At 39.7% G+C, this 23,447-nt stretch overlaps 1 protein-coding gene across 2 annotated transcripts in view; it reads right to left on the bottom strand.

Moving 5' to 3' along the window:
• Positions 1 to 21,390, bottom strand: part of Slc38a11 (solute carrier family 38 member 11) — a 50,661-nt gene extending 29,271 nt beyond the window's left edge. The window contains exons 1-7 of one of the 2 annotated variants that reach the window (XM_035446582.1): positions 21,352 to 21,390; positions 20,808 to 20,928; positions 18,915 to 18,989; positions 14,486 to 14,620; positions 13,122 to 13,187; positions 11,527 to 11,633; positions 8,921 to 9,000 (exon numbers count right to left, since the gene is read on the bottom strand). In XM_035446582.1, the coding sequence (XP_035302473.1) occupies positions 8,921 to 9,000; positions 11,527 to 11,633; positions 13,122 to 13,187; positions 14,486 to 14,620; positions 18,915 to 18,989; positions 20,808 to 20,928; positions 21,352 to 21,390 (623 nt within the window). Of the gene's footprint in view, positions 1 to 8,920; positions 9,001 to 11,526; positions 11,634 to 13,121; positions 13,188 to 14,485; positions 14,621 to 18,914; positions 18,990 to 20,807; positions 20,929 to 21,351 lie in introns of those variants that run through there. The other variant, XM_035446583.1, reaches the window with a different exon arrangement.
• Between the last annotated feature and the right edge of the window lie 2,057 nt (positions 21,391 to 23,447).

The following is a 23,447-nucleotide window of genomic DNA, read 5'->3' as shown; positions in this document are numbered from 1 at the left end:
TTTTTAATCGTTTTTATTTTATGTACGTTTGTGGGAGTATATGCCATGTGTGGGCATGCCTGTAGAGGCCAGAAGAAGACATCAGATCTTCAGGATCTGTAGTTACAGCTATCTGTGAGCTGCTGGATGTGGATGATGTTTGAATTCTTGGATCCAGTCATCTTATCTTGATTGGAAACTTACATTTGTTATCTTTGTAACAGCTGAGGAATCAGCAGTCACATCCTGTCAAATAAACCTGTCTTCACAGGGTGACGAAAGCAAGCAGCCGGCTGGACATCTGGACATGGTGTGTCACCTGGAATCCCAGGACTCAGAAGGCAGAGGCAAGTGGATGCCTGTAAGTTTGGGGCTAGTCTGGTCTACACAGTACACTTCAGGACAGCCTGGCCAATATGTTGAGCCCCTGTCTCAAATAAGTAGCAACCAAGCTTCAGGGTATTGCTCCTGGGTCTTAGGACGCGGCACTTCTGGCTTAGGAAGCTAGGGACTGTTTTGCCTTCTGTGAGCACTCGAACCCTTAAGCTGGGGGAGGGGGGCTTCCCAATAATCCAGCTTGGGCAGAGCCTGATTTTTTTGTTGAGCACTTTATAAATTAACGGCTTCCACCAGACACAGCTGAGAATTAAATGCTCTGGACACCCCCAGGCACAGCTCAGGGTTTCCTGTTTTCTGACCAGCAGATGTAACCACCACCCTCAGCCCCCAGCTCAGCATCAGCTGGCTCCTCAGCCACTGTCTGCCTTCCCAGCACAATTGTGTCCAGCTCTGGGATGCAGATCTGTGTTGGACAGAGATGTCTGGGAAAATCCTTCCTCTCGATTACTCTCAATGACAAAATGGATTCACTTACGTTTACTACAATTTTCAAAAGTGGATTTAAATTTTCAGAAAACTTAATGCTGATTCTTTTTGCCAAAATTTAGTTTTGATCTTACAAAAAAAAATGATCCCTGAGAAAAATCTTGTAATCATGAACATGTTTTGTTATTAACTGAAGTTATTAACTTCCTTTGGTTCGTATTTATCATCTATCCTTTGATTCCCCTCCCAACTCTTCACCAAGTGTTGTTGGTTGGTTAGTTGATTTGTCACAAGACAGGCAAGTCGGGGGGGAGTAGAGTAAGACTTTACTTTTACAAATATTGATTATTATTACCATTGTTGTTATCAGTGTATATGTTTTTGTGTATGCATTTGTAGGTGAACATAATTATGGGGGTGTGTAAGAATGTGTGCATGTACAGCTCAGAGGCCAGCACTAGTGTTTTCCTAGGTCACTTTCCACCTTACCATTTAAGATGGGTCCTTCCAATGAACCTGGAGCTTGTTGGTTGGTTTAGACTGGCTGGCCAGCAAGCCCAGAAATCTTCCTGTCTCCATCTTCCTAGCACTAGGATCACAGGTATACACCAGTGATTTGGCTTTTCACAGGGGTGCTGGGGATTTAAACTCAGGCTACCATGCTTTTGCTGCAGCCCCCTAATTTCTTAATATTATGAATATTTGTTAGAATTATTAGTGATATTTTGCTTTCTGATGTTTCTACCCCCAGTTCTAACCCTCAGTAAACTTTAATAGACCCACAAAGGGTAACTGGGTTACACCTGCCTTTGTAGCTCCACAACCTAGAACAACTGACTCAAGAGACATTTAATACATTGATTGACACTAGACTCTTTTATTTCTCCTTTTGGTACTGAGTTCTGGACTCCCTATGAATCTAGTTGTCTAAGCTGAAAACCTTTATGTCAGCCATCACTCTAAGTAACTCCTGCTCCTTTAGAACCTTCAAGGTGACACTAAGTCTAACTAACTTTATCAGTTTAAAGGTTTCTCCCCCTTCATGTCTGCTAGCCATGTTCATACACTGTACCAGTTGTCCTGTGCCTAGATTCTTCCCATCAACAGCTTTTTCCCAAGCTTCTATGTTCCCCTTTACCTTCACCTGAGCTGTAAGAAAAGCCCACATTAAAATGGAAGCTTTATCTGGCCAATCTTCTGCTTCAGAACTGTCAGTGTCCATCAGCTAAAGAACAAGCCAAGATTTCTACACAGCAGCAGAGCTTTCCCTTCATCCTGCTCTCTGCCAATCCATCTGTGCTGATTTCCTTATATACTCTGGACAGACCTTCAGCCTAGAACCACCAAAACTCTAGTTATGTCTTAAACACAATCTGTATGCGGTGCTGGGGTGGGGGTAATAGGAAAGTGGGGGTCAGTGGTTATCATGATCTGGGTGTCATGAAAGTAACCCTAGGAGAGTTTTCCTTGATAGCACATACTTTTCCCATGAAAATTTCATTGCCTCAAGACGATTCTTACTCTCTTGTTCAGTCAATCTCCAGGATGACCTGACTAGTACAAGAAGGCACACTGTTAGCTGTTAGCTGTTAGCTGATTATCCAGCAATTCCTTACTGAGCCCCAGGTTTGTGTTGAACACTCTGCTGAGAGATGAGCATATAGTGTGAAAGAGCAAATGTGACCTGTTTTCAGCCTGCTTGAGGCATGATGAAAGATGTAAAATACCCCTACAAGAAGATGCCTCAGTGATGAATAAAGACAGTTCAACAAGGAACATGATCATTTTACTTCTAAGTGGAAAACCTGTCTCATTCCCTATAGCTCCAAATTTACAAAGCCAAAACACTCAACTCCTGAACGAATTCCTGATAGCCATTCCAGGATGACAGCACAAGGTCCTGGAATGGTTATCAGGAATTCCAGGATGACAGCACAAGCTCCTGGCATGAAACTCACATTGCCTATCATGATTCTTCAGAACAGACCCACGAAGTCCCCTCTGTATCTTTAGGCCACACTTTCAAGAATGAGTATCCTAGCTTCTATCCAAGGACCATACAAACAATACCTTTAATGCCTTCAAGAGTTCTTGGAAGCTGGATGTGGTGGCACACGCCTTTAATCCCAGTATTTGGGAGACAGAGGCAGAGTTTTCTGTGAGTATGAGGCCAGCGTGATCTACATACCGAGTTCTAGGAAAGACAGATCTACATAGTGAGACCCCCACATCTCCCCCTACCTCTTAAAAAGAGTTCATGGAGCACTTTTAGATTCATCTTTTGACTTGAGCTATAACTTGCTTAGAAATTCCTATGTTTAAAACAAAACAAAACAAAACAAGGCATTTTAGCTCTTGCTTCTCTCAGGCCAGTTTTCCCATACCACTTCACCTCATTCATACCCTTTCTCAATAAGGAGGTTGGGAGAACAGAAGGAAAGGGGGAATTTTCCAGATTCATTGTTTTCTACTTAAATAGTTTATTGAACATTGTTATAGCATATGCATTTTCAGTATATAATTGGGATTTTTTTATTTTCAATATTTTTCATTAAATAATGTCTCCTCCAGGCTCCAATAGGAATATCCCCCACTATGAGGATATTTGTCACTTACTTATATCTTAAATTCTTTTGTAAGTGTGTTATACCCATACCATTTAATGGAAACCACTGTAATCTAAATGGGTACTGTCATTTTTAGGGCACAGTGTCTCTTCCACATTTCTGATCATTACTGCTTTCATGTCTTTTAGGACTACTCATTTTCCTATTCAGTCTGGATGCATTGCTGACCACAGAGACCCTATTCTTAGCTCTAAGTGTGGGAAACTGTGACCTGATCTCAGGCAACTCAACACAGATCCTGGGATAAGAATCCTTACAGATCCTCATCAGAGCCAACTGGAAATAATCCTTGCAGTGGACTGGAATCCCATGAAAGAGAAAACTTATTCTCTTTCTGTAGACTTAGACCTGAATAGATATAAGTTGAGACACCCTGCTGTTATCTTGTGATAGCAAGAAGGCATTCAGAAAGCTCAAAGAAGAAGCAGAACAAAGACATGGATGGAGAGAAAAGCTGTGTCTGACTTCATTAATTGAGCTGCTGGATACAACCATACCCATAACCACACCCAACAACTGACCTTGAACCTTATAGTTGGGTTAGTAAAAGTTCAGTGATTGACACTCGTCAATCTAATCATTCTTTTCCTCAAATATGTTGTCTATAATATTTTTACCCACGTTTCCTGATTCTTTCTTGAATCCCTTCTAGTTTATTAAATTCTAGTGTAGAATTTTAGGTTTAGAATAGACAGAGTAATGAAATTAATGATTGCTGGATTCTAGGGCACAGTTTGTGTATCTAAATGTCTGTAAAAAGTATGGATATATATACTACAGTTATGTTTAGAATGCTAAGTTATTGATTAAAATGCTAAAACAGAGATGTCATATAAAGGAAAATAGTTTCAAATTTGATTTCATGTTATCATTTCCACATTGGTTGTAAGATATGAATATTAGTGACATCCTAAGTAGAGATTTTTTTTTTAAAAAAAGCCTCATATTTAAGTTAGAAAAAAACAAATGTGTTACTATGTTTTTATACTTATGAACTTTCTGGAAAACAATTAAATTGCCTTGCTTCCTCAGTTTTTATAAAGCAAAGACCTAGAAAACACAATAAAACTGAACATAATTTCCAAGAAGAACTGAGAGTCGTGAGGCTGTGGCTATTTGAAATCATATCAGAAAGCAGAATTTATGGCCCTATGAGTTATGGAAAAGGAAATTGAATTGTGTTTTATTTTTAAACACAACTACTAAAAAGGTGTTTCCATGGTAACAAGGTCAATACCAGCAGCCGTTACAGACCTGCCTGTCTTCTGATAGTGGCTTTAAAGAAATTTTTTTTCAAATACCATTTCAGAAGACCTAGGGGGAGAGAAATCTACAGTTTTTCTGATCACTCATCTGAACTGAAAATAAAGAAAAGCACACATGGTGTATTGGATTTCTCATGTTTTATGGATGGTAAGCATGCCTGTCTTATTTTCAGAAAGAAGCCTGCTTGACTAGCTTCTGTGCCAACCTCTACACAGATTTCATTAGCCTGATTGTAAACAGGGCAAGCAGAAGTTGTTTGCAGAACTGTTCAAACAGAAATAAAGGGTGGCACTGTATGAGAGAACATACTTCTTAGACATCTAAATATTGGAAGAGTTAAATAAATATTCCTCCATTATTGTAAAGACTCAGTCTCAGATAAAATATTATATCACCAGTAGAGGAAATTAAGGCTACATTTTGTTTGGGACCAAAACAAACAGGTAGCTCTTTAAGCTCTTTGACCATGACATCTGCTCTTTTAGCCAGACAGGAAGTGCTCATCCCTTCCTCTTTACCCCTAATAGTTATCCACAGAGTGTTATTTTCCCCACTAAACTGGAAGACCCTTGAGAGCAAAGACATTTCATTTTTTTTTTTGTATTCATAATGATCTGTTGCACGGCACCTTACATAGTAAAAAAACAAAAAACAAAAAACAAAACAAACAAACCAAAAAACCCTGGAAAACACAAATAAAGAATGATTCATTAACCACAGGGCATCAGCTAGAAACAAAAATCTCTGGTTCACTTTGGGAATGAGGTACAGCTGTGGTATGCTTGTGGCCAGTCTCAGGGTTAGAGGCTCTGTCTAGCTCCTTGCTCATGGACCCTTTAACTGTTCTGTAATGAGTCCAATTGCTTGGCCCCTAGACAGATGAGACAGAACCTCTGTGGGTGGGGCCCTGGCACCCCAGTCATTCTAGCTACACAGGTGAGTATAATGTGCACTGGAGATGGGGGTGAATGTTTGCTACTTCCGGACCATAATTGAGTTCTGATTTCATTGACTTCTCAAAGATAGGTAAAAAGGGGGGCCCTAAGAGGTACACACATGGAGGGCTCCAGGAAGGGAAAAGAGTTAAGATCTCCTGGGTAAACTGGGAGAAGGTAGAAGGGAGGGGATGGGGGATGGAAACATGAGGGATCAAGAAGACCAACCTGGGGGTCCAGGAATGGAGGGAGAGAGCAATGAAAGTGATATCTTAATAGAGGGAACCATTATGGGGTTAGAGAGAAATCTGGTGCTAGAGAAATTCTCAGGAATCCATAAGGATGACCCAGCTAAGACTCCTAGCAATAGTGGGGAATCTGAAAGGGCCTTCCCCTTTAAACAGATTAGTACTACCCTAATTGCCATCATAGAACCTACATGCAGTAAGTGATGAAAGCAGATGCAGTGACCCACAGCCAAGCACTGGGCTGAGCTGCTGGAGTTGAAGAGAGGGAGGAGGGATCATATGAACAAGGAGGGTCAAGAGCATGATGGGAAAAAAACACAGAGACAGCTGACCTGACCTAGTGGGAGCTCACAGACTATGGGCTGACAGCAGGGGAAAGAAACTGCATGGGACCAAACTAGACCCTCTGAATGAGGGTGACAGATATGTGGCTTGATCTGTTGGAGGTGGGGGTGCTGGGAGTGGCACCAGGACCTGTCCCAGGTGCATGAACTGGTTTTTTGGAGCTCATTATGGTAGGATACCTTGCTCAGCCTTGATATGAGGTGGTGGGGGGGCACGACTTGGTCCTGTCTCAACTTGGTATGCCATACTTTGTTGACTCCTTAAGGGAGGCCTTACCCCCTTCTAAGGAGTGGATAGGGGGTGGGGAAGGGGATAGGTGGGGGGCAGGAAAAGGGGAGAGAGGAAGAACAGGGTTGGTATGTAAAATGAAAAATAATTTTTTAATTAAAAAATATTTAAAAGCAAAAAAATCAAGTTTCCTAATTTTCTCTCTACCTTTCCCCTCCTTGATATTACCTTATTGTATTATATATACCTGGTATATAAAACCTTTTATTATAAATGGCTACTTAGAATCATTTTTCTTTTTTTTTTCTCAGATTTTTTTATTTGAATTAGAATCAGGATTGTTTGACATGACAATCCCAGTTCCCTTTCCCCCCCTCCCCCTGTCCTCCTCTACTACCTTTCCCCCAACTAAAATCCTACCTATCACATATCCTTTCTACTCCCACTGGATGGCGAGGCCTTCCATAGGGTGTCATCAGACTCTATCATATCCTTTGGGATAGGGCCTAGGCCCACCCCCGTATGTCTTGGCTCAGGGAGTATTCCTCCATGTGGAATGGGCTCCCAAAGTCCACACCTATGCTAGGGATAAGTACTGAACTACTACAGCAGATCCCATAGATTAACGAGGTTTCCTCACTGAAACCCATGTTACTGGGGTCTGATTCAGTCCCATGCTGGTATCCCAGCTATCAGTCTGGGGAGCAAGAGTTCCCCGATGTAGAATCATTTTTCAATATAAAGTTTTCAATCATATTGCTAAGTCTCATATAATCACCATTTTGCCTAAATTATTACTTATATTTTTTACTGCGTGGATTATCTTTTTGCTCCTGTAACTCAATTTTTGAAAACCAGGATGGAATTTTGTATCAGTGCAATGAATACTGAGTAAGAAGCAACAGAACTGACCATACACATCTGTGTTTCCATGTGTGCATTTCCTGGGCCTAAAATGCCTTTTATCCTCTTATCTGTCTAAAAAAGTACCAGTCCATCTTTCAAGATACCAAGATCATATATGTTCCCCTCTTTGAGAAAGCTCTCCTGGACCCAAGATCATTCCCTCTTAGAGAAAGCGCTCCTAGATCCAAGCAGGTCGGGAAGCCTTGGTTTGGGCACGTCACATTTCTCACATTGTACTGAACTTATTTTTCTTCTGTTTTTAAATCATCCAGCTGAAGACAACTTGCAGCAGATGCTGATCTAGACAATATGCTCTTTTCTCCCAGGATACACTACAATCACCAGGTACAGTAGGTGCTCAATGTGAGCTCCCTGAAAGAAGGGGTAAATGGCCACGTGGAAGCCGAACCGAACCAAAACATTTCAAAGCTGCTGAGACTATGGAAGGGCTGGATTAACGCTTCTTTCTCCCCCCTCCCCCTTTTCCTCTCCCTTCCCCTCCCCTCCTTTCTCTTTCAGGCTGTCTTCCAAGGGGCTACACTTCCCCAGCTATCTGCCCCAGTTCATATGGTAAAGTCCTGGTATTTCAGCGTGATGGTGTCTGATACGAAGGACTTGGGAGGGGGCGGGGCGGGGGGGTGGCTGGAGAGATGGCTCAGCGGTTAAGAGCACTGACTGTTCTTCCTGAGTTCAATTCCCAGCAATCACATGGTGGCTCACAACCATCTGTAATAAGATACGGTGCCCTCTGCTGGCATGCAGGCAAGAAGACTGAATGCATAAAAAATAAAATCGAGTCACATGAGACCAGGCAGGCAGCAACTAGAGCTGGCTGCCATGTAAGGACCTGTAGCAAGGAGTCAAGGGACTCTACTAAAATCAAAGCATGTTGCCACCCTGGTCTCAGACTTCCTACCTACTTGAGTCACATTTTTTGGCTTTTTTTTTTTTTTTTTTTTTTTTTTTTTGGCAAGCTACAAAGATTTTTTTTAAGTGCATGCACTACAGAAAGTGGCTTTATGGACCAACAGTTAATCATGAGGGAAACACATTGCCTTGTGCACTGTGCTACCAATCAGGTCTATCCACCAGGTTTGCCCTCCCTCTTCTTTGAGACCACTCATAGAAGACACAATATTCCTTGCATTCCTTAAGACATGACTTAAATTAATTTCTTTATTGTTTAGTACATTTCAGGTCCCTTGGTGCATTTACTGACTGTAAATCTTTCTCTGATTTTTCCAAATACTCACTGTATAGTGTTTCTCATTGCTGTGTATATATAACCTCTTCCTTTCTCCCTTTCTCCCTTTCTCCCTTTCCTTTCTTGTTTTCTATTTTGAAATTGAGTCTCCTGTATCTCAGCCTGGCCTTGATCTTGCTACATAGCTGAAAATGACTTTGAACTCTTGATCTGGCTGCCCCTATTCTTGGGCTCTGGGATTATAGGCATGAGCCACCATATCTGGCTGTATTTATATTTGTGTGTTTTTCTTATGTTCCTGAATATGCTATATTTTAGCGAATGTTGATATAAAGTCAAAGATACAACAGCACTTACATGTTTGGCCCCAAGGAAACTGCCCTTGTCATTACTATTCCAAGAATTACAGTTGTTAAAATTGTAGAAATGAAAGAGATCTGCAAAAAGAAAAGAAAAACAAATATGAAGACATCGTCAGTATAAGATGCAGATAATTTATTTAAAATAATACATCATTTTTATTAACTGGGTAAACTCATTCATAGATTTTTTTTTATCCAGTTCCCTAAGTGGTTTATAACCTTAAAGATCTGCCTCTACTTTCATTGTGTGTGTACGTAACTACTTATCAGGTTATAATCGTCCCTATAACTACTTAACAGATTATAATCATCCCTAAGACCCAAACAGAGGATCAAGTGTCCACTGTGATTTTTGTAACAAAATTTTAAGCCCTTTCAGTGACTTCCTGCACAGAATACAAAGTGAGTACTTTTAATTTATGAAAGTTAAAATGAAAATGTCTTTTTTTTCAGTCCCCATTTTAGTATTGAATTAAACTGCTTTCTACCTATAGTTGCTTTTTCTGTTTTCATCTCCCCCTTTTTCTTTCAACATAACATGCACACACTGGTCTCCATTCTGTTTTTAATGTATGCCTTTCCCTCTCTGCTCTCTAGCTCTGCTGGTGTATTTTTCCTGTGTGGTTTGCCCTTTGCTCCCTGTTTCTGGGTCTGTTCTTTGTCTTCCTCTCAGCCCTGTGCCTATTTCATCTGGCTAAAACACAAGCCACTGTGCATGTGCACGTGCCCTGTACGTTCATTACATGAGCCTTGTGAATCGACTCTCCACTTCAAGTGGATAAGCGCATTTGAGATGCTTTCTATGGTAAATGAAGTCTCAAACGGCTTTTATTTCATGTGATTATCATAAACATTGGGTTCTAAGTTTTTAATGTCAATTTGAAAGAAATATCTATGATTAGTTCCCTGGTCATATGAGAAACAGAGAGAAAAATTAGCTAGTCAAAGTTCACACAGCTAGAAAGTGACTGGTGGAATTCAAATGCAAGCAGCCTACTCCAGAGAGAGCCTGCCCTGTGCTTGCTTCAAGACAGATATAGGTAATGGATATGTTAAAGATTATCATTTTTATAAATGTTTTGCTATCTATTCTCAGAAGATAACAGTTATGTATAAATTGAACATTTATGTGACAATATTGAATATATATTTATATATCTACTTTTCACTTGTAAAGTGAAAAAAATGCTCAGTCATTTAGATACTGACACATAAAAAATTTGCTTTTGATGCGCTGATTTTCTTCTTCTTCTTTTTTTAAGATCTCACTTATGAGATGGAATTATGTATAGACCAGGTTAACTTCAAACTCATAGAGACCTGCCTGCCTCTCTCTGCAGTTCCTGAATGATGTGATTACAGATATGCACTGCCATGTCTGGCCTCCCTTTTGGTACATCCTTGCTTGTCTCTGAACAGCTGCTAGGTATGGAAGACCTGGTGATGAGAACACTCCAAAATGCTGGCTCTGTGTGCAACTCTGCCTAGAAGAAGGGACCTCATCACTGAATGCACTATGTCAGACAACAAAGGCAGGAGTAAAATGTGGTTGATGGTTTCAGTTTTCAAAGCAGACCATAAAAGTGTCACGTGATTAACCCTTTTCAAAAATGTATGATCACAATGTTTGATTATGTAGATATAGTGCCAATTATATTTTGGGTAAAACAGAAGCCTTCCTTGGTGGTCAGAGAATAAAATACAGGCATATTAAGGATAGTCTATGTAAATAAGCTTATGTGGTAAGCCAAATAATTATTTAATTTTATTAGAAATAATTTAGTACCACTGGCAAAATTCTCAACAACCAATCAACAAATTGGTACTTAAATTCATTCAGTGGATAGCCTCGTGGTGGTGACACATGTCTTTGATCCCAGGACTTGGGAGGCAGAGGCAGGCAGATCTCTTGAGTTCACGGTCACCCTGGTCTATGGAACTATTTCTAGGACAGCCAGGCTACATAAAACAAAACAAAACAAAGCAAAAAAAAAAAAAAAAAAACAAAAAAATTCACTGAATGGAAACATGTATAATAGACATTGTAATTTACAAATAAAAACATCTTACATCATTTAAGTGATTCATCCTTACATGTAATTTGATTTAATTTTCATTTTAACTGATACATCAAACATAGCAATTATACAGATTAGAGGTGTCACACAAAGTATGTTACATTCGTATATTGTACGTTGCTTAACTAAGATGAAATGTTTATCTCTTATTTCTTTGTCATGCTTAGTTTGATTCAGTTGTTTAAATTATCTACAAAAGATGAGCTATTCACAGTTTGCTAAGCATAATTGTGATGACAGATGAATAGATGTAGGTCCACAAAATTCAGGGCTATTTAAGTGTAAAAATGGGGCTGGAGAGATGGCTCCATGGCTAAGAGCACTGGCTGCTCCTACAGAGAACCTGAGTGGGATTCCCAGCAGGTACATGACAGCTCAAGACCCTCTGTAACCCCAGTTCCAGGGGATCTGTTGCTGCCCTCTTCTGGCTCCTACAAGTACATGGTGCACATACATACATGCAAGCAGAACATTCATATGCATAAAAATACAAATAAAAAATACTTTAAAATATAAAAATTACCTTTCCAAGCTTTGCTATATCTCGGTACAACGACAAAGGCAGAGTAAATGTAACTGTTGAAACCACAATAATGAAGTGTCGACCAATAAACAAACTTCCAGGATCAACTAAAATATAGTAAATATTATTTAGTGTTTATAGGTATAAATAACACATTGGTGACACATTTCAGTATGAACAATGAGGTGAAAAACCCCACAAATCATATACAAAGATTATTTTGAGTTAATAAACAAAATAATCATGTTAAAACAGAAATATACTACAAGAATATAAACCCCAAATAACCCAAGAATGAACCTGTGCTTTATATGATGCCATAGAATTTTACATTCCTATGAATAGCTTCTTTAAAAATCATTTATTTCTTTAATGTTCATGGCTGTTTTGCTGTATGGTATGTATGGCTGTTTATCACGTGACTGCCTGGAGCCCATGGTGGCCAGAAGAGGCTGTAGGATCCCCTAGAACTGGTTACAGATGGTTGTGAGCCACTATGTAGGTGCTAGGAATTGAACCATGGTCCTCTGAAAAAGCAGCCCATGCTCTTAACAACTGAGCCATCTCTCTGGCCCCAATAGCCTTGCAATCAGTTTCTCTGTTCCTAAATGACAAGCAAACATGCTCATCATTTCCGAATCACTCTCATAGCCATGACATGGGGACATGCTGAAGAGGAAGTGGATTGTGATACATGCTGAAAATGTTACTTGAAGATATTCACAGCAGCCTTTGCACAATTGCCCCACAATGGAAACAACACAAATGTCCCCTAATTGGCAGACACACTAGTTTTTTGTATTTCCATAGTATGGAATGCTCCTAACAATAGAAATATAAACAGGCAGACTCCTGATGGAATTACAGGAAGTGACAAATCTTTGCTAAATGCAACCCATTAAGTTCAAGAAGACAGGCTCAGAGAGCTATGTGGTTTTTGTTTGTTTGTTTGTTTGTTTTATTTTTGATGGAATTTACATGGTATTCTGAAAAAAAAGCAAAACTGCAATGAGAGAAATCAAATGGAAGTTTATGAAAAATGGCAACTTTTTTTGTCTGCTTGATTTTTTTGTTTGTTTGTTTGCGTTTTGAGACAGGGTTTCTCTGTGGCTTTGTTTGGAGGCTGTCCTGGAACTAACTCTTGTAAACCAGGCTGGTCTGGAACTCACAGAGAGCCACCTGCCTCTGCCTCCAGAGTGCTGGGATTAAAGGCATGTGCCACCACCACCACCCAGCTTTTTTGTTTGTTTGTTTGTTTGTTTTTGTTTTGAGACAGGGTTTTTCTGGGTAGCCCTGGCTGTCCTGGAACTCACTCTGTAGACTAAGCTAGTCTGGAACTCAGAGATCTGATTCTTCAGTGTTGGAATTATTGAAGGCATGCACCACTATGCCTGGAGAAAAATAACAACTTTTAAAAATTGGTTAAAAACTAATTTAATTCTGTGTTCTAGGATGAACATGGATCCTGGGAATTGCAAGGTCTGTGAGGTAGTTCAACTCTACATCCAAATATTTATTTGTAAATTATGAATTAATTACATTGTAACTATGAAAAATAAACATTTAAACTCATCACATTTCTCAACTCTACCTACCTCCTGGGATTCTTTGAAAAACTTTGCTCAAAGTATCTCCAGTTATTATGTTGTAACTTATCATAGCTGAAAACACAATGACAAGAATGGTCATTAATAAGCCTGCACATTTTTTTTATCTCACATATTCTGAACACTGGCAGCTACTACTTTCTAAATATTGACATAATTTTTAACATGTATTGCATGTAATTTCTAGTATGTACAGGGTAAGGATAACACTCTAGATGCCAAAGAGTCACCTTGAGCCTCAGGAAGATTTTCACTTTACAAATTGCTTCATCCCATAATGCTCTTGAATATGGAGTTTTGACACTTATTTGAATTTTATTTTTTATTTGTTTTGTGATTTATTTTGTTGTTGAGGGTTAGTTTCCAAACACTTTCTGGGGAGACATGTGCTGCTTACATTGAAGAACCAGTAACAATAGTAAAATTTGAAGTCTCACACACACACACAAAGCCTTCATTTGGAAATGCAAGGCTTTTGAAGGAAGTTTATTTTTATAGATGTTCTATGGGAACACGTGGACTTACTTCAACTGTAGCTTCTTTATTTTAATTAAATATACAAAGTCAACATTTTTCAAAATTCTCAAAGAATTAATAAGATGTTTTGTAAGTAAAGTATCTGGTCATTAATTTATATGAACATTTTATCTATTTAAGAAGAAGTAGGTGACATTTTCACCATTGTGGTACAAATATTGGCACATGGTTCCCTCAAATCATTAGGTTTCCAGAAAACAAAACAAAACAAAAATCGACTGTATTAAGTCTTAAGAGAGACTTATTAGTTGTCTCACTCACTTTCAATCCCAAATCATCGTGTATTCATTTGTGTGTGTGGGTGCGTGCGTGCGTGCGTGCGTGTGTGTGTGTGTGTGTGTGTGTGTGTGTGTGTGTGTGTGTACTGTGTGTATATATATGTATGTGTATGTCTGGGCAGGTGTGTATATATGCTTGTGTATATGTGTATGTGTGTGATATTTGTGTGTATATAAATGCTATATATTCATATACACATTTATCACAGACACACAGACACACACACACACACATACACACACACACACACACACAGAGAGAGAGAGAGAGAGAGAGAGAGAGAGAGAGAGAGAGAGAGAGAGAGAGCACATACCAGGTAAGGGAAACCAAATCCCCATTTTATTTTTTAAAAAAGGCGTACAGAATAGGTGAAATGTACTAGAAAATAAGGGAAAATGTGTTAAAGATGCATTTGGAAAACACCTCAATGACTAATTGTCTTTGATGGCTCTCAAATGTCTATTGAAGTGACTGTTATTCAGAAAGGACCATGTGGGTACTAACCATTGTAGCATCTGTCTTCACAGCCACCTTACCTATAAAAGGGTACATAAACTGTAGGGCAGAGAGTAGCAGGTATCCTGGAAAGCCAAAGGTCTTGTTAACTAAAGATTGGTAGGTGTCTGTTCCAGATAGGGCTCCTCCTTTTATCAATAAAATGAGGGAGAAGTCTGTAGCAAAACAAAACAAAACACAAAATCATTTGATACAAAGGATTTGCATGTTTTGACTTTGAGAAAAAGAGAACTGAACTATTTTTCAATCAAGGTTTCATGCAGCCACAGCTGGCTTCAAATTTGCTATGTATTCAAGGATGACCCTGAACTCCTGATCTCCCTGCCTCAACCTCCTGCGTGCTGAGACTACAGGCAAGTGCCACAATGCTAGGGTGTGGGAACTCCATCCAAGAATAGAGACGTGGGAGGGACATTCTGAGTGCCTGCAAGAAAACAAGACGACAGTCTTGTGGCTCCAGTTTCTTCAAAAACATGGACTTGTTCTTGGAATGTGTTTTTGCTGCCCTCCCAGGTGTAGCAGCTAGGAGTTTACTTCAGATTATTCATTACAGCTGGCTATTGTTAAATCTTTATATGTCTCTGTAGAAAAAACAAACAAACAAACAAACAAACAAACATGTTTTTGCCACGTGCAGCTTGTCCTTGTGGTTATATGCAGCTTGAACTCAGGGGAACTTTACTCATGTAGCCTTTCTTAGCCCTCTGAGTATAAATTGTCTGATGCTCTGAATAGTTTGCTGTTGCATGAGACTTTACTTCCCCTCATTTAGTGACTCCATCTCCCAGGTTCTACCATCTAGAGGAGTGTGGCATTGGGTTTCTAATGGATGCTGGGGATTGAAACCAGGACTTCATGCATACAAGACAGTCACTCTACCGACGCAGCTTCACTGCAGCCTGGGAAAAAGGGAATTCCAAGAGAAGAGCTTCAAAGGTACAGCATTACTATGAAGAGGCTAACAACTTTTAATAAAATATCAATTTTCCTGAAACTATTCTAGTCTAGTTACATGATTTCAATCACAGTGTAGATATCCTTGAATACCCAGGTGATGGATTGGTAGAGACAGTAGAGACAGCCAAAGGCCAGGCCTATAATTAACTTTCTAACCCAAAAAACGTGGACAGTATTATGAGGATGTGACCCCCACCACAGGTGATATAACCTGTGAACACCAGTTGAGAGAGGATGTATCTTAGAATTAATAAAAAATATAAGACTCAGAGTATTTGATTTGGAACAAAATAAAATCAGTAACTTATTATTAAAGCTATTATGGCTAAGAGTACACTAATTCTAAAATTTGAAAGGAAATAACTACAATGTGAATATTTTTTAAGAAATTCATGTAAAGTCAGAGACATAAATATACAGAAATTATATAATTATAAATCATTTTCACCAAAGCAAGGGTAGTGCATACTTAGAAGGCAAAGGGAGGTGGATCTCTGTGAGTTCAAAGATAGCCTGGTCTACAGAATGAGTTCTAGGACACTGAGAACTGTTACACAGAGAAACTCTATTTGAAAAAAACTATTTTTTCTTATTTATCATCTATCTTGAAGTCACATTACTGAAAGGCTTGGTGCCTATATTGGGTACAAATGTATACCAAAGTTTGGTACCTGTTTTCTTTCCTCCTTTTATTCCCATTTACCCTAACTTCTTCTTTTCTTTTTTCTTCCTTTTTTTTTTCTTTTTTTCAAGACAGGGTTTCTCTGTGTAGCTTTGGAGCCTATCCTGGAACTTGATCTGCAGACCAGGCTGGCCTCGAACTCACAGAGATCCACTTGCCTCTGCCTCCTAAGTGCTGGGATTAAGCGTGCGCCACCAACACTCGGCTCAATTTCTCACCCCACCTTTGTTTTTTTTTTTTTTTTTTTAAAGTGAACTGGAAATACATTAAAATAATAAAAAAAAATACTGATCTGTGGTCTCCAATGAATCCAATGTAGTCACTGACTCCTAACTCTTTTTTAAAAAAATTTTTAATTTACTTATTTTTATTTCATGTGCATTGGTGTTTTGATTGCATGTATGTCTGTGTGAGGGTCTTGTAGCCACTGGAACTGGAGGTACAGACAATTGTGAACCGCCACATAGGTGCTGGGAATTGAACTCAGGTCCTGTGGAAGAACAGCCAGGGCTTTTAACCACTGATCCATCTCTCTAGCTCCCTGCCTCCCAACTCTTAAAAAGCTATTTTGTTGGTTTGTTTTCGTTTCCCCTTTGAGTCAATTGTCTTCAGAGGTTGTTAACAACACAGCATTTTGATTGTTTTCCTACTCTTTAGGGCACTTACTCTGGCTGCTGCCAACCTGTTTTGTGTGCTTATAGCCTGGCCTCCAGCTTTCCTACTGTGATCCTAGCTTTAGTTTTCACACAGAAGTTAGTAAGACATAAATGTGTATTTTTCGTTCCCAATGTCCAGATTCCTACACTTAGCTGTCTTGTACCTGGAGGTCTCATAGATGTCCCTTGGAGATCTGATAGATGATGAACCAGTTTTAAAATGTCCACATTCTACTTTGTGTATATATTCTGGAACTTGATTCTGTACCCATTTTTCTCCAGCTTGTGAAAATTCTCAGCGGGATGTTCAGAATTAATTGCACTGCACTCCTGAATGAATATTCTTCCCCTAGTCCTTTCATTCCCAATGCCATTACTGATCACAACGTGGGTGTAAAACCGCTCCTCTGAATTTTTGTCTCCAATCCACTTGCAGTAGAAGAACAGCTAACTATTTACTACCTGTTGAACTGAATGCTTCATCAGAAGGTTTTAGGACAGCAAAACAGGCTGGGCGTGGGGTGCACACCTTTAACTTACCATTGGCAAGGCAGAGGCAGGTAGATCTCTGTGAATTGAGTCCAGCCCGGTCTACATAGCCTATTTCAGGCCAGCCAGAACTATACAGTGAGACCCAATAATATACACAAACACAGGCAAAAGAAAAACTCTAGAGGCCTGGAGATGTAGCTCAGGTGTAAAGTGGTTACCTTTCATATACAAACTCTGTATCTAATTCCCAGCATCACATAGACTAGAGCTGGTGGCCCATGCCTATAATATCAGCAGTCAGGAGGTGGAGGCAAGAGGAAGATGAAGGCCATCTTCTGCCTCATGGCATGTTTGATGCCAGCCTGGATGTGAGGCTTTGTCTCAAATATATCCAGAGATAAACTACTGTTTAATTGTAGCGTTACTAAGTAATTTACATAGTGTCAAATGGACACAGGGTAATTACACACAGGGTAAAGACACAGGATTTAAATTCCAGCTGAACTCCAAAGCTTAAGATTTTAATTGCCATGTTGTACAATAGATCTGTAGCACCTGCATAATTTGTAACAAAGACTGATTCCATTAAAAAATAATTGTAGCATTAAGAAAAATGAATATTCTACATTTGTAGATTTTGCCTTCAAAACAAAAAAGAAAGTGAATCTTAAGATATAAATCTCTTGACCTTGTGAGGTCAATCTTATTTATTAAAATTATTCAAAGATGTAGATGATGTTAGTAAATGAACGGGTTAATCATCCCCACTAAAGTGAGCTTGCAATGCATGACTTTGGCAAGATTGCACATCACGGGTACACCAGCAATTGAAAATGCCTTTTCCAGTATGATTTTTTTTTGTTTTACATATAAACAGTTCATCATGACCATGGGGAAGAGGCTCCTGAGACCCCACCCTTCCTTGTGGAGCTATGGACAGTTAAAGGTGGCTGAGCAAGGGAGGTGTCATTTTCTTCAGTGGTGTAGTCACTGATCCGTTGTCCATGTTCTATTAATAACCCTTGCCTCTGATCAGACAAGCAACTGTAGCTCAGTTCAGTGGGTCACCAACACACACACACACACACACACACACACACACACACACACACACACACACACACACACAAACCCCATGGAATGAAAGGATAAGGCAGAGGAAATGGGTGGCAAGGAGGTAGTCTACATGAGAAGGGAGCAGGACAGACAATAATTTAGGAGCAGCTTTCTGTTGCTTAGGAAGGCAGTGGCAGAGAGATCACACACTGGCAGCACCAGCCTTGCCACATGAATACCAGTATCACCTACACAGCTAACAATGACTGCCCATCTGGATACGCCTGCCAGCCCAACCCTGCCTGCCTGCATCGTGGAGCCATCACCACCCTTGGAAATTGCTTTCTCATCCACCACTTTCTGTATGATGTGAAAAAGGCACATGACCAGGTTTAGGCTTGGTGATATAACATGCTACTTTTTACTAATCTGTTTAAAGGATTAGGGAGAAAAGCAAATCTCCTCAGATGTGATGCTTAAATTCCTTAGGATCCTTTGATGCACTTCTTAATTAAGTAGGAAATCCAACTGCAGGGCATTTTTGTGTAGATAAAGAAGTCCTTGAACAATTTAAATTGCAGGGATATGCAGCTATATGCTATTTACCTGTAATATATGAGACCCAGAATAAAAGCAGTATTCCCAAGGGAAATCCAGCTTGCTTCATTGAATAAGGCAATCCTGGAAAAAACATAAAAATGCCCCAACCCTCATATTAAAATGTTATAAAGAAATGCAAAAATCTCCCACAATTTATACATAGGAAGTGAAATAAATTATGTATGTCAGTGTTAAAAAGTTGTAATATGGGACAAGATAGTCCTAAACCAAATATTAGCATATTAGCACTTATTCCAGAATGGAATGCCATTAATGTCATGTCAGGAAAGCAGGCACATGTGATGACTGAAGAAGAATTCAAAAGCAGCAAATGAAAAAATTGATTCCAGTTTACACAAGCAATGCTTATTGATAGTTAGTGCCCAGGACTCCATGGAGAACAAAGACTCCAAACCCTACCTGACACGCTTTGAGGGAAGCACAGGCAATAGTTATGGGGCTTTAGGGGAGATGGATTCTAGAGCACAAATTAGGGAACCGGGTAGAAAATGAGGGATTACAGGGAAAACAGGCATGCACAATTACTTTTCTCAAGCTAAATGGGGTTCATAAAATTATTTTTACTGCTCTGTGGATATGATAACCTTAGATTAGATTACAGGCTACACAATATAGAAATAATTAAACATCTCTATTCAGAATATTTCTTTTCCAGAAAACATTTCTCTTTGAAACAAAGCCATGGAGTGCAGTGAAGTGGAGCACGTTAGCATTGCTGACCTGCATTAACCTCAAAAGCATTCATACCAGGAATAAATTCCAGAATTCTGGAAAGTTGGACTGTCCATACTCCATGACACATGGACACAGGCTTTTAAAGAAGCCTTTGTCCCTGCTTGCTTCTGCTTCACCACAGGAATCTACAATTTTTTGTTCATTTTAAATGTGTATTAATGTAAAGCCAGAAAGCACATAAGCTTGTAAAAAAAAATAAGAAAATTAACTCAGGGGCTAGAGAGATGGCTCAGCAGTTAAGGGCACTTGCTGCTCTTGCCAAATACCCATTTCCCAGCACCCACATGGTGGCTCACCCTTAACTCCAGTTCTGGGGGATCCAACACCCTCTTCTGACCTCTGTTGGCACCAGGTAGGTATGCGTGTGGTTGCACATACATGCAGGCAAAACACTTACACATGCATATACGATGATAAATAAATAAAAACAAAAGCAACTCATTTGATAAATTTACAGTTTTAAGCAGATAAAAATGAAAATATTGTAGCAAAAAGTTACATATTTGGTGAGCATTGCAGGATTTTGGTTTCCCTGCACTTTCAGAAATGGAATATTTTCCAACTACAAAAAACAGTTAACTTTTTACTTTCCTAAGAAGCTTTCCCTTGCTTCTAATTTATTGGAAAAACATGGACTATTTTTTTATTATCAATTGTAAGCACTGTTGTAAATGAACTATATTAATGACTAGATGTGCAAAACTAATATTTCATAGGTTCGCATGCTAAATATCGTATAGGTAGGTAAAGAAATATTGTCTAGCTTAGTATTCCAGAGGATTGCTAAAGTCTTCTATTAAACTTTTGTACATGCTATGTATACAAGAATCTGGAAGTTCCAGACTGAGACTAATGGGATTTAAGTGATAGAGTCTACTTCAGAAAGAAGGAACAAATTCATTAGATGAAATTAACAATTGACCAGGCAATCTATAAAAAGCTCATTTCCCTCGCCCCTGTGTACCTCTGCCCCCAGGATGCTGTGGAGTGAAACACAGTCATCTATTTAAGATTTTTCCTTTTAAAACAACCAGCAAATGCTAGCAGAATATTAACAGTTTTAAAAGCCCACCTTAAAAAAAAGGAAACAACAACAACAAAACAAACTTTACAAACAGAACTAAGCAGGCATAGATAGTTTACCTATTATCCCAGATCCTATAACAGAATTGACTACGTTGAACACGGCTGAGGACTGACATGATTTCCCTTGGTGTTCATTTATGGAGACCAGGCTTTCTCTGTCACTCGGGTGTGTTTCTCTCTGCTTTAATAGATAAACAAATGATTAAATATTTACTAGTTTGAGAATGGAAAATGCCCGATTAAATAAGCAATGCATGATTCAAACATAGTTATGACACCAAGTAATTGCTATCGCGTTAATATATGATAATAAAGGAAAATGGGAAAGGCTGGACATCCAGAAGAACTTTACAAAGTAGCTGCCCAACTGCTGCTCTCCACATTGTAGCTGCCCAACTGCCTTGACCTAAATCCAGAGTAGGGGGTCTGATGGGAGTCGAACACATGATCTCATGAAATTAAAGGGGTTATAGAAAAGTATTTACTAAGAAGGTGCATGTCAGATTAAGTCGGATAAATCCCCCTCCTCCTTTTTGCCAAACCAAGACCCCAGCCTAAACTTGACAGGCACTATTCAGCTCCTGCCCTTTGCCAGTTTTACCTGCCGCGGGTCGCTCAGCTGTGGACACTGGTAGCTCATATCCGCACAAGGCAAAGTTCTGGGGCTGGGAAGCCGGTTCCCACGTGGCCAGGCTCCCTTGCCGTTTTGCCTGAAGCCAAGGTCACCAGAGAGATGGAGGGAGCCGGTTCCCTGTACCTTGGGCGCCAGACTCAGAGGTCTCCGCCTTCACCAGGGCGGGCTCTCCCGGTGGCTGCTGATGGTGAGAATGCGGATGCTGTGGGATATTTCCAACCGGCAGCCCAGTCTTCCCTCACTCAGAGTGCATTATCTCTCCCTGAAACTGCAAAAGCACAACCTGTTCCTCCCACAGCGCCCTAGCTTGCTTCTGTTCCTAACTCAGCTGTTGGTTCCTAACCTAGAGACTGAAACCAGCTAAGAACCCAGAAGCACCCTGATCCACAGAGTGGTTTTTTCTACCTGACTACCTCTTTTGGGCAGAACAGGACAGTGATATTTTTGGACTTTTATATTAAGTGGGAATGGGAGGCCCTAGAAAGAAACAGAACACACAACATAAAACACCGTTCCTGGGATTTTAGCAAGCTTGTTTGTTTGGCATGCAGTTAAAAGCGTCCTGGTAACTTTTCAGAAGAGGAAACTAAAAAGAAAGGCATGACAGATTGATATTGGGTTCCCTTTAAAGGGAAAGGGGTGAACAGGGGATGAAGAAGGGAAGGAACCTAGAATATTTGGGCTAGGAAGAACCACAAATGAACTTCTATTTAACCTTTCGTGTTAAGCAGGATGAAACAGGTCCATAGTATTCAGCCACCCAGGTAGAGAGCAGATGGAGAATGAACTTTGGGGTAATTAGAACAATAATACATAGGTGCCAACCAAACAGGTTATTATTTTTTGTGAACATTTAAAATTGTGGGAGGACTTTTTTTTTTAATCGGGAAAAATGGGACTGGGGAGGTAGCTCTGTGGGTAAAGCTCTTAGCATGAAAGGATGAAGGCAGAGTTTGGATCCTCATGACCTCTTGACTGCCAAGTGAGTGTGATGGAGACAGGATTCCCAGAGCAAGCTGGACCGCTGAACTTGCTGATGGATAAACTTCAGGTTACATTGAGAGATACTACTCCAGTGAGTGAAGTGTAGATCCATGAAGGAAAACACATCAGCCCCAGGTCTCCACACATGCACATACAAGTATCCACACATGTGTACACAGCATGCAAAAGAAAGGAGAAAACATTTCTAAAAGCTAGAGTTAGATAAAAAATTCTCTGCTACTCTGGACCGTCGATCGGTTGAAGGAGTTTTAACATTTGTCCTTGCTCTTTAGTTTGTAGAAATAAACAATTAATGCTACAGTAGACACCCCATTGACTTTCTATCCCTTCCTCCTCACAACTCTAGAGCCACCCAACTCATGAAATTACAAGTACTTTTTCCATTTATTATTCACAAGTATTTATTTGTAACTATGAGATATATATGTATATATACATATATGTATACATATGTATGTGTGTGTGTGCACATGTAATGGTGTACAGTGTTGCAACCCACATGCAACACTGCAATCATTTTTTAAGATTTACATGAATGGTAGGTACCACATGACATATGGTATTTTCCCATTGACATTTTAATTGTTTTCTGGGTATTCTGGTATTCTGTGTACACTCGTGGGCTAGCAAGATGACTCAGTGAGTATAGTGGCTTACCCCTGAGCCTGAGGACCTGCATTTGACTTCTGGAAGCCGCGTGGTAGAAGGTGAGAACAGACTCCTGAGGTTGCCTCTGAACTTCACATCAGTGCCATGATCCATTCACCCCCACACATGCAGGCACACACTAAATAGGTAAGTAAATGTCACATGATGTAATAACCAGACACCCGCAGGTACAGTCCATCTACTTCATCTAACGTACAAGGGCATTTCTTGATGGAAATGACCCCTGGTTACTTCTCTTTACACCACCTTCTGGAGCATATATCATAGAGAACTGTTTGTTCCTGGGTAGCAGACCAGAACATTGTAACTTTGGTAAGTGCTTCTAAATTCTCTACATATTGATAATCTCTAGTATACTAACCCAGAAAGGGTGAAATCCTTAGTTTCCT

This window comes from Cricetulus griseus, chromosome 6 (assembly GCF_003668045.3).
Source record: "Cricetulus griseus strain 17A/GY chromosome 6, alternate assembly CriGri-PICRH-1.0, whole genome shotgun sequence".
Lineage (NCBI taxonomy): Eukaryota > Metazoa > Chordata > Mammalia > Rodentia > Cricetidae > Cricetulus > Cricetulus griseus.
Note: the sequence above shows the minus strand (reverse complement) of the source record. Positions and strands in the feature narration are given on the sequence as shown.